Source organism: Eublepharis macularius, chromosome 8 (assembly GCF_028583425.1).
Source record: "Eublepharis macularius isolate TG4126 chromosome 8, MPM_Emac_v1.0, whole genome shotgun sequence".
NCBI classification, from domain to species: Eukaryota; Metazoa; Chordata; class Lepidosauria; order Squamata; family Eublepharidae; genus Eublepharis; species Eublepharis macularius.
Genome location: NC_072797.1, coordinates 131,984,434 through 131,996,498, shown reverse-complemented (window position 1 = coordinate 131,996,498; position 12,065 = coordinate 131,984,434). Strand labels below are relative to the sequence as shown.

Below are 12,065 nucleotides of genomic sequence, written 5' to 3'. Positions count from 1 at the left end.
TTTCCAGATAGGAAAGTCTTTTTAGTGGTATGTTTTTGTTTACTCTCTTTGATCACCTAATTCTTGGCTCTTCAGCCCCTTCTGGCTTTGCGGCCCCTTCTGGCTTGGGGGGGTTCCGCTGCTGTGTCATGTGCGTAGTCCATGATGGGTAGTTGTACTGCTCCTTGTTGCTGTTTTTCATTTTCTCCTGTTGGTGCACTTTCACCAAAGTCTGCCATCTTCCTTTCATTAACATAGACAATGTGGCAGATTTTTATTGTTTCAGTTTTTGGGTTAAGGATTTGGTATCCTCTACATCCTTGTGAATACCCCACAATAATTCCTTCTTCTGCTCAGAGATCCATCTTAGACCTTTTTTTCTTTAGGAACATAACTGTAGGCTTTTAATCCAAAAACAGTCAGATGATTCATACTTGTTTGTACCTATACCATCGTTCATATGGGGTACTACTTGCACCTTTGGTGGACGGTCTATTTTGCAGATAGATAGCAGTGTTAATTGCTTCTTTCCAGAACTTCTCAGGTAGCCCTACTTCAAGGAGCATGCACATACTCATTTCAGTGAAAGAGCGATTCTTTCTCTTCGCTACTCTGTTCTGCTGTGGTGTGTATGGCACTGTGACTTGATGCTGAATCCCCTGCTCGGTCATGTAATTTTTCATTTCATGTCCTACATATTCACCTCCATTGTCAGTGTGGAGTGCCGATGGTCCTCTCTGGAATCTGTTTCTGAGTATTACAACATAAGCTTTAAATTTTTCCAGCACTTGATTTTTCTCCCTGATCATGTATGTTATAGTATACTTGGATAATGCATCAATGAAGGTGAGAATATATTTGTTGCCACTTGGTGTCGCTATTATTATGGGACTGCATAGGTCACTATATATTAAATTTAATGGCTGCCTTGCCTCATTTTCCTCAGCTCCCTTTCCCTTAAACCTGGGTCTGATTGCTTTGCTTTTAATGCAGCATATACATTTTTCTTCAAAAACACACTTTGTGAATTGCATGCCTTTTGTCAGATTATTGCTTTGAAGTTGGCTGATTGTATTTACATCTTGATGCCCAAACCGCCTGTGCCAGATTAATGAGCAATTCTTATGTTTACAGGTCTCCTTTGCATTTGCAAAGTCAGCTACTTGCTGGCATACAGATCGTTCCACTTCTTAGCTACAGCTATTATTTCTCTGTCCTCCTTAATGAGACATTGTTTCCCAAAAGATACTTTCATGTTTTTCTCTGCAAGTGCACTTACAGAAAGAAAGCTAGTTTCCAACATTGGTACATAGAAGCACTTTGTTAGCAAGGTTTCCTGGGTCTGTTTGTTTGGAAGTTTGCATCTTAATGCCTGCTATTTCTACAGATCTACCATCTGCTACATGCAACACCTCCCTTTTTTCTTCCTTTAGCATTTCAAAGAAAGCTTTATTCCTTGTCATGTGAGCTGTGCATGCAGAGTCAATATACCAAAATTGCTCTCTAGGTTCTCTTTCTGCTAGCATAAAGCATTTCCTTGCAGGTTTTGGGTTGTCATGTTGGAAATTCCTCCCTGCTCCTTCTTTTCCTCTCCGAGAGAAATCCTTTTGTTTGGAGAGAGTGCAGTTCTTTCTGAAATGACTGCCTTTCCTGCATTCATGACAAAATGCTTCAGCTTTCTTGCTTAACTTTACTGCACCCATAGCACTTTCACAGTCCCTCAGTCCAGACCCTCGGTCTGAATTCTGGAATTCCTTAGGTCTATTATACTCCTTCAGCATGCTTATAGCTTGACTCAGAGTCAAATCTTTCTTAGCTTCTACTTGATTTATGGAACTTTTGTACTCTGGTTGCAGGCTGGTCAGCAACTGGACTATCAGATCTTCATCAAAGAGATCTTTTCCAGCTGAGCTAAGCTGCTGGACTAAAGCCAGAAAATCATTCATGTGCTCACACAAGCTCTGGTGCTCTCCCATTCTAATACTGAACAACTTCCTTTGTAAAAACATTCTACTCTTAAGCAAAGTATCTACATAAAGTCTTTCAACTTCTTCCCAGATATTTTTAGCTTTATCAATATGAATCACCCACAAAACATCCTGGTCCTTTAAACAGGATCCCTTTGGCTTTTTTCGCTGTGTTCATCCCATTTTCTTTGCTTTTCAGGTTCCTCATTTGCCAATCTTGGATCTTTAATAACAACAACAACAACAACAACAACATTTGATTTATATACTGCCCTTCAGGATAACTTAATGCCCACTCAGAGTGGTTTACAAAGTATGTTATTATTATCCCCACAACAAAACACCCTGTGAGGTGGGTGTTTAATTGCATCCCAAACTCCTTGCTCCATGAGATGGGACTGCTTGTGGGCTTTCCAAATGACATAGCTTCTTTTGTTCTGCCGTTCTATCACTGCAACTTGCTGAATGCTATAGGTGGCCATTTTGTCCCTTTCTCTCTCTCTCTCTCTCTCTCTCTCTCTCTCTCTCTCTCTCTCTCTCTCTCTCTCTCTCTCTCACACACACACACACACACACACACACACACACACACACACACACACACACACACACACCTCGTGAGGAAAGCCTCTGGTGAGTCATTCCTTTAATCAGAGATCAATCCACAAACCATCCTCTGCTACCATGTAGGCTCTGGTATATCTTAGGAACGATCTTGAGTCTGATTAAGGAGTGAATGAAGAGAGTTTATTCAGGAACTACAACTTTGACAGAAAGGAGAGAAACAGAATAGATACTCACTACTTCAGTAAACAGGGAAGAGGGACTTTCGGGAAGAAGCAGGAAGTAGCCTAGGAATACCAATCTGGAGACATGCAAGAAGGACAGAAGAGAGGAAGAAAGAAGGATCCCCACTCTGTCGTCTATCTAACTGTCAGACCCGCTGCCCCTTGCAGGTATTCTGTGTCTTCTGTCTTCTCTGTACACAAGACATTGTATTTCCAACACAGAGTACTGACAACATACAAAAGCACAAATAAATGGAAAAGGGCATATTCATCCATCCCCAATTTTAATCAATTTATTATTGAATCCTTGGCTCCCAGCTGAATTTCCATATTGTACAACTGCTCAGAAAATGGCCCCAATTTGCCTAATGCCCATTTTAAGTGCATTCATTTGTTTTCTCAGGCTTCATTCTTATTATAGTTTATTGATCATCCAAATTATTTGGAGGATTTAAGAAGAGTTTGTCCTTGAACTATCCTTATTGATTTTCTCCTCCCCATTCATTCTCAATAACTCCTGAACACACAATAATTTCTACTGTGTCAAGAAATAAGAGGAAAGAAAAGCCTGCGGGTGGATATTTTTTCTGTCTCATGGGACTAATGTGACTCTTTAGGCATTTTATTGTGTACATATACTGGAAAATCAATATAAATCTATTATACAGACTGAAAGTATCTGTTGAGGAACACTGTACCAAAAATCGTAAATGTTCCTAAAGGATTGTCTCAAGAATACATTGTCCTCTCCTCCTCTAGTAAATTTTATTAGAGTACCGTAACATGAGATGGTCTGTTCTTCAAGAGCATCCATTCAGCAGTATCAAAGCCCTCCATCAAACACAAGCAACAGTCAATAGTTATTATAATGTTCAGTGGTACTATATGATGGGTTGCAGTTCTCTAGTGGTTTATAGCAGGGATGATCTGAAATGATTTATACTGTCTTGCTTTTGCACAGACAAATGTTACTTCTGTTTTGGCAGGTTTGATGCCATCCTTCTTGAAAACAGTTGTTAATGTTCATTGAGCCTATGGATTCTCCCACCAAGCCCTAAAGCAGGTCTGCAAAAGTTCACAAACCTTGGCTAAAATTTCTGTGCAGGTCTTCTTAAGCAGGTAAATCTAGAGACGATGTGTATCCTTGGTCGTACGGCATCTTTTGCTATGACTAAAATCAACAAAGATTGGGAAAGCTGGGGAGCCTTGCCAAAATGATATTTTGATGCGCAGACCCAAAAACTGATGTTTCGCTCGATGTTAATTCAGTTGCCCTAATTAGGGAAACCTGTTCAGTAGGGTTCTTAGCACCTTGGGGGTTACCACTACTTGATGAAAGCCAGAGACTCCAGTTTAACTAGTATGAATTTACTGAATAAATTTACAAAATCCTAATAAATGAAAAGCTTGATACCTGGATAAGAGGCAGAAGGAAGGAAGGGACCTCAGCAGAATATAATCCTATCAAGTCCAACCTCTACAGGAGCCATTTTCTACAGGGAAGGTAATTTCTGTCAGCTGGAGATCAATTGTAATTCCAGTAGATCTCCAGCCACCACCTAGAAGCTGGCAACCCTATATCAAACTAACTCTACTTTTACCGATTGAACATTATGAAATACATTATTATCAGCAGTTAATAAAATTGTTCGATTTGACATTGTATGCAATTTCAAAATATAAATACCTTTGTTTTCTCTAAGAAAAATTGCAACTATACCTACTAATACTAATACTAATACTAATACTAATACTAATACTAATACTAATACTAATACTAATACTAATACTAATACTACTAATAAAATTAAGTTGCTGCACTGTATGCTACCATAGCACTTTTTTAAAAAAAAAATCATCTAAGAGGTAAGAAATAATAAATATTGAAGGCAGAAAATAAATTTTATAGTAAACAAAAATAGTGTATTGTTTGGATAAGAACTTTCTCATAGAGTCACAATAGGTAGGACTATCAGTACATTTGGATATTAAGCTAAACTTTATAATGCTGAAAGCACCAAAATCTTTATCATCAAACACATTATAATATATTAATTTTTGACAAAATGATCAAGGAAGCCCTCAGACTTTTCCATGCCGAACATTTGGAAGGAGTGAAATGCTTTACAAGACAAGGTTTTTCAGACTTAAAAAGAAAATATTTCTTAGGAGTTTTTTTTAATGACATCCAAAAGTTCCCAATCTTTCCATTTGAAAAACTTAGAAAGTCCTCAATTTTTTTCCTTCTATACTTTTTGAGTGTGAAAAGCCTTGCCTTAAGAGCGATTTAATTCATTCTAAAACAAAATATTTCATAAGAGTTATTTTTCAATGTTCCTCCAAATTCCGCAACTTTTTAAGTTGGAAATTTTGGAAACAAAAGTATTTAGAAAAAATTGCCCCCCCCCCTTTTCTGACTTTTCCCCCTGGGACCTTTACATCTCTAGGTATTTGTGGTAGGATAGAATTGAGAAGTGTGGGCCTTTGGAGATCTTTAGTAGAATAGATAGAAGAAAAAAAGTAGGGAGGAGTAATGAAAATATGCTAAATATAGCTATGGCAGGCCAAGCCTTTCACACACCCTGCCTCCCACCCTAAACCTCCCTTCCCAGGTTTGGAAGTTCCCAGGCAGGTAAGAGCTGGTCACTACATATCACCTGTTTAGCCTCCAATTTAGCAGGCAGAGAGCAAGAGCCCTGACCCAAATCCTCACGGGGTCCTCTCCCTCCTCTTCCAGAGGCTCTACCTGACAGGAAGCCTGTTCCCTCTAGTTACCTCCTCTTACTCAGTTACTGCCCAGGGATATTGGGGAAAGGGAACTTACAGTTTACGTTCCCTATATATTCTGCCACCATTTACTTAAGATATGACTAGAGCATTTGTGCATGTGTCTTATTTCCCCTCAGCTAACAACTTCAGGCCATTGGGGGTTAAAACAGAAACAAAAAAAACTTTTATTTACAAGATGGAACACAGGAGTGAATGGATTTAAACTCATAAATACTGGGATTGAACAGGGAACGTTTCAAGATAACAGAACAGCCAGCTATTTTTCTGTTGCCTTCTTTAGCAGTGTTTTGAACTCTTCCCTCTCTCAGCAGGTCCAAAAGTAGTAATAACAACAACAAGATTCGATTTATATACCACCCTTCAGGGCAACTTACCGCCCACCCAGAGCAATTTACAAAGTGTGTTATTATTATCCTCACAACAATCACCCTGGGAGGTGGGTAGAGCTGAGAGCTCTGAGAAAGCTGTGACTAACCCAAGGCCACCCAGCTGGCTTCAAGTGGAGGAGTGGGGAATCAAACCTGGCTCTCCAGATTAGAGTCCTGCCGCTCTTAACCACTACACCAAAGTATTCTCCCTTCCTCTTAGGGCCAAACTACAAGTGACGAATGACACTTGAACAGCAAGTGTATTCCTCCCAGTTCACTTGCTCTCCACTCGATCCACTTGCCGTTCAAGTGTCATTTGTCACTTGTAGCTTGGCTCTTATTCTCCTCAATGGACTCTAACTCCCATTGGCCTAACATTCTGTCCCCTCTCATTGGTTGGTTTCTCATGAGAGGCAGAGCTGGAGCCAGTCCTGTCAGTCACAGTAGCACTCAGTGTTATTGCCATACTCTATTGTGAAATAATTCATGTGATTGTTGTATAGTGTACATAAGATGATTCTGAAATATACTATACACAGTTTTACCTTTTGAAATGCATATTTTGTACTCTTTATTGGAAGTCTTTACTTGTGTGTTTGTTCTTTTTTTCTTTAGGAGAACAGGACAGCAGCTTAGCCGTCTCAAGGCAGATGCCCCCCCCCATGCTTTTGTTAACCCATCTCATTCCTGAATCTTTAATATCATTGCCTTGATCAGAAGTGTTAACAGGGTTGCACCCATCCCTCAGCAACGAAGTTTCCAGAAGAGCACAAGACATGCTTGCCTTTTTATAGGTTTTGCCTTTGCTTAAAGTAAAATAAATCATCCCTTAACTGAAATAGCTTTTAAGACATGCAGAATCACACAAGAATAATGAAGGGGCAGGGTCTATTTGCCTCCAAATACCTTGCTGGATGTACTGTCTTGCTGTAAGCACTATGAGTTAATTGTGGCAACTCTTTGAAGATCAAAAAGATTGTCTTGAATGTTAACAGCATTAACTGTGTGCTAATTGGTGCCAACCAAGAGTGCGATTTCCACAGAAGAAAACTCCCAAACTGCTTCTGTTTTTCTTTGCAAGTGTATCCACACAGAATACATTAGGGAGGCTCATCCTATTGGTGGTTTTAAGATGCTACAGCTCATAGGCAGCCAGTGCGGTATGGTCAGATTATGATCCAAGGGTTAAAAGGTAAAGGTAGTCCCCTGTGCAAGCACCGAGTCATTACTGATCCATGGGGGGGGACGTCGCATCACGACGTTTTCTTGGCAGACTTTTGTTATGGGGTGGTTTGCCATTGCTTTCCTCAGTCACCTACACTTTACCCCCAGGAAACTGGGTACTCATTTTACTGACCTTGGAAGGAGGAAAGGCTGAGGGCCAAGCTACAAGTGACGCCTGACACAGGTTGGACACTTGTCAGCTTCCCTCAAGTTTTGATGGGAAATGTAGGCAGCTTGGCGGAATGTTGGACAAGTGACCGTTGCAAAGTCCATTGGACAGCAGTCGGAGAGCCAAGCTGCAAGACCAGGATGCCTCCATTTCCCATCAAAACTTGAGGGAAGCTGACAAGCGTCCAACCTGTGTCATTCGTCACTTGTAGCTTGGCCCTGAGTCAACCTTGAGCCGGCTACTTGAACCCGGCTTCCGCCAGAATCAAACTCAGGTCATGAGCAGAGCTTGGGCTGCAGTATTGCAGCTTACCACTCTGCGCCACGGGGCTCTTTCAACGATCCAAGGGACCAGGATCAAATCCCTGGGCTGCCACGCAGGCTTGCTGAGTAACCTTGGGCCATTCTATTTCATCTGTCACATTCTATCTCAGCCTAACTACAAGTGCGTATAAAATGGAGGAGGAAAGAATGAAGTCGCAACAAGCCACTTTAGCTCCCCATTGAGAAGAAAAGCAGGGAATAACTATCCTAAAATAAGTGATTCTGATGCTAGAAAATCAATTTCACCTGCTAACTCACTCCCTAGAACCCTGCCCCATACATAGAAGGATTACCTCTGAGTGAGTCACTGCTTTGGGGGCACTTCAGTAGCTGTACTGAGAGCAGGAGCACAAGTAATGCTAGTGAATGACTATGCTCTGCCCAAAATCACTGTGCACATTGTGAAATATGCATCTACCTTTAATTCAAAAAATGTTAACACATAGACGCATATGCGTCAATGGCAAAATTAACATCTCATATACATAATAGGCCAGTCCTAGAATTTCAGGCTTTATTTTATTACATAGCTGAAAACTAAGAATAAATAAGGACAACTATTATTAAAATGATAGACGGAAGGATATTTAAATAGAAGTGGAAAGCTAGGAATATATATGAGCAAGTTTTATACAGACAGGGCTTTTTTTTTCAGTGGGAACGCGGTGGAACAGAGTTCCAGCACCTCTTGAAAATACTGGGCAACAGTGCATGAAAATAATATGATTTCAAAGAATCCCGTGTGTTTCTTCCTCAATTCCCTCTTGAGAGTTCCGCCACCTCTTTTCCCAGGAAAAAAACCCTGTATACAGATATATGATTTAACTGATGACAATTTGATTTAACATAGCATTTTCTCTGTTAAGTTATTCTCTTACATGATTTAAATGTTGTATTTAGGTTTATATATGACTTAGATGATTGATTACTGATTATTGAAGTAGTTGATGATTGTAGAAATACGATCTGGATGATTATATGAAGTAGTTGCGTTTTTTGTTGTCTATGTTTGACCTTATTATCTGAAATTAATAAATAAACAATAACATTAAAAATGCTAACAAAAGTTTTGGGTAATGTTGCAGGTTTATATGCCTTAAGCTTCTTTAAGAATGCCAACTTACCCACTAAATCCCATTCACCATTTGATATGTAATTGGAAATATCAGCTTCTAGCATCTGCAGATCAAGCAGCCAACCGTTGTGTGTCCAGGAACCAAATTTCAAATTACATTTCTGTACATCAAAAGGAAACCAGCGAACATCAATGTAGCATGTGCTCTTTAGGATGCCTGCAAACAGAAATAGGTTTATGATTTTTTTTTCAAAAAAAAGTAGTAAGATCTTAAGGGCAATAGTGCGTTAGGATGAAACTGCATCCATATCCACCCTATCTGAGAAGTTCAAGAGAGCAGACAGCTTTGAAATGCAGCCTAAATTGATCTACTAACAAATGAGGCCTATAATTTTGAGTTTCAGTCATGCTGTTCAGAGGCACATCATATGAAAAGGCTGATTGAAAACATACCCAGAACTTCCGTGAACTGAATGGCGCTTATGTCTTCAATAGCTGGATCTCAGACTCTTTTCTTGCAGTTCCATCTATCCAGTTTGATGATGGTATGATATAACCTGTCATACCCCAGGACACAATACTAAGAGTGACAGTGGAATTGTTAGTTGTGGCAGACATTTCTTCTGCCAAACTGATATTCTAATAGCAGCATTTCAACCATCACACTTCCCTGAGGAAGTATTTTATAGTGCCTGTTGTGAGAAGAGACAATTTGTGGTGTTTTGTTGGTCAGGCAAAGAGGTCTTTTAACCACCTGTTCGTAGGGATCTCATTCCCACAGAGGGGACAGGGGGATCCCCCGCTTTCACCCTCTGCCCCCCACCTCCAGTTACCTGGTCAGTGGGGGAGAAAGGCACAGGAACAGGCCTCCTGGGCGAGCTTTTGGGGCAGCACAACAATGTCATTGATGTCATTACACTGCCCTGAAAGCACTCCTGCCCTTTGTTGCAGGCCAATTTGGGCCCCCAAAAGTCCAAATTGGGCTTGTTTGAGGCTCAAATCGGCCGCCTATGAAGCATGTGTGCATTCCCGCGCCTCCGCAGTGACATCACAGGAAGTGACATCATCATGTAGCCGCAGGAGTAAAGCATGAAGGGGGCAAGAAGAAGCTAAGAGCCAGATCTCCTCCCATCGAGAGGTTAAGGGGATCTGGCAACCTTCCCTGTTCAGCAAGGCCAGAGGGGGAAACTATAAAAGTTCCCAGCTGGGACATCAGCCTATATTTTTTCCAGACCTGAGAAGTTAGGTGACACCACAGGGCCAATCTGGAGCTGCCAGCAGGCCTGAAAGCTTCCAAAGCTGCTGCCTTCTCTCAGTCTTGGATCACTTGTCGCTGATTCCGCACACGTTGGATAATGCACTTTCAAGGCACTTCATCAATCGTCTGAGGTGGATTTTTTGTTCCGCACACAAAAAAATCCATTCCAAATGATCTATAAAGAGGATTGGAAGTGCATTATCCAACGTGTGCGGAAAAGCTCAAAGAAGGAAGCCTCCAGAGCACTCCCTTCTATGCCTCCAGATTATCAGACTTCATTCATAATTCAGCCTGCCTGTCATCCAAGATGCTTATCTGCCCTCACGCTTGAGTGTGACAATATCTGATGTACATCAGGATGCAGACCCACATTTAAAGTCAAAACACTGGTCTGTACTTGTTTTCAAGGGAACCGGAAAGGGGTGAAATGCATTGAACAGTGATCTCTCTCTTCAATACAGAGATATCCAAGGAGTGGGAGATGCAAAATATACTAGAACAGATAAACGTAAATGAGAAATCTCTCCAGGCTTATGCTGGAATCGAGAAAACAGGTCATTCAAATATTCTTAAATTGAGGAATCCACTATAATTAGTCCAAGTCCATAAACGACTTCTGACAAAAATAGAAACACGAAAATGAGAATTCATCAGGTTGCAGCCCACCTAAAATTTCTGCCTATGGGAGGGAGCAATCTTCGGCAATTCCCCCTTCCCAAAGCAAACTTCCAGTTTCCTCCCAGGCTAAAACTGGGGGGTCCCCCATCCTCCAAGACAATTTTGGGTTGCAGTGGGAGGTTACAGTTGAAGGGAGGCAGAGAAGGCACGCTTCCACATACAGAAATCCTTCAATTTGCCGAAACTGTCAGTGGGATCCAGCCATTATTCTCTTTAAACCCATAAGAAGTTTATAGCTTCTAGGAATCAGCTGAATTTCTATATGATTTTTATTCAAATGGCAAGCATTCCTCAAGCAACCTGGGAGTTTCTACTTGTGAGTAGAGATGGGAACAAACAGCAATATGAACAAAAAAAGCCATGAACAGCCCAATCTGCTGTTCGAGAACAAGCTGTTCATGAGGCCCCATTCTAAACAAACAGGTGGTCGTTGCAAGCCTCGTTCGTTGCTGTTCGTCAAGCCAGACAGTCTGGCACCTGCAATCAATTCCCTTGGCAACTTAGGCAGGGATTGTCTGAACTCTGTCTGAACTCCTGCTGTTGCCCTGGAAACCCCAATCTAAGCCCAATTTAGCCTGATAGGCTGGTCTTCCTCTCAACTGTGGAGCTCCAAATTTGTTACAAGAGAGCAAAGAGCAGACGGGAGGGGGGTCCTCAGTTCTGGCTTAGTTTGCAGACAATGGAGAGGGAGAGAGTTGCTGTTGGCATTTTGATAGAGAAAGTACATTGGAGCTTGAATTTTCTGTGTGTGTGGTGGGATAGGGATCTACCCTTTCAAGTTTCAGGGCTACTGCCAGGCTCTGGGACAAGCTATTATTTATTATTGGTACCTTTCCTGGTGCCTGCTCAGGTCAGGTTACTGGGAGTGGTGAAGTAGGGATCTTGACTTGGATGGTGGCTGGAGGAGAGCCTGCTGGCCCCCATAAACAGCCAACCACGAACATGTTCATGAACAGGGCCATATTCGTGGTTGTTCGTGAGTCCCTGCCCATGAATGGCAACGAGCAACAAACATCATGTTCAGGGCTTTTTTTCTGTTCGTGCCCATCTCTACTTGTGAGTAAATTTTGTGGGAAGATTGGAATAAGAGCTATGCAAAGCCAAACAGCGTTACTGCCACAGTCTTGCTAGTTATTTGCAAATGCGGTTTCTTGGCCTTTTGCTAAGATTAAGTGTAGTGTAATATTTGGAAATATGTACGCACTACATGTCATGTGTAAAGATGTAACATTTCCAGAAATTTTGAAGCCGTGGGGAAAAAATTTCATACACATGCTGCTGTCAGGGTTGGAGTGTATGTATGTAACCGAAGAGACTCCATTTTAATTCTTTCAGTATTCTAAGTGCTTTGTTCCCAGGTGCCAGGATGTTCCCAGCAGCTATCTCACGGAAGAAGATTGTTTTGGCTATCGAAAAATGTCAGAACTGTGGCTAGATAATGTCCTT

At 41.3% G+C, this 12,065-nt stretch overlaps 1 protein-coding gene across 1 annotated transcript in view; it reads right to left on the bottom strand.

Annotated features, from left to right (window-relative positions):
* The window catches only part of LOC129335180 (neuronal acetylcholine receptor subunit alpha-7-like), a 122,662-nt gene that overhangs the window by 63,436 nt on the left and 47,161 nt on the right, over positions 1 to 12,065 (bottom strand). Inside the window, exon 6 of the mRNA XM_054987620.1 lies at positions 8,733 to 8,900. Within this exon, the coding sequence (XP_054843595.1) occupies positions 8,733 to 8,900 (168 nt within the window). The remainder of the gene's footprint in view (positions 1 to 8,732; positions 8,901 to 12,065) is intronic.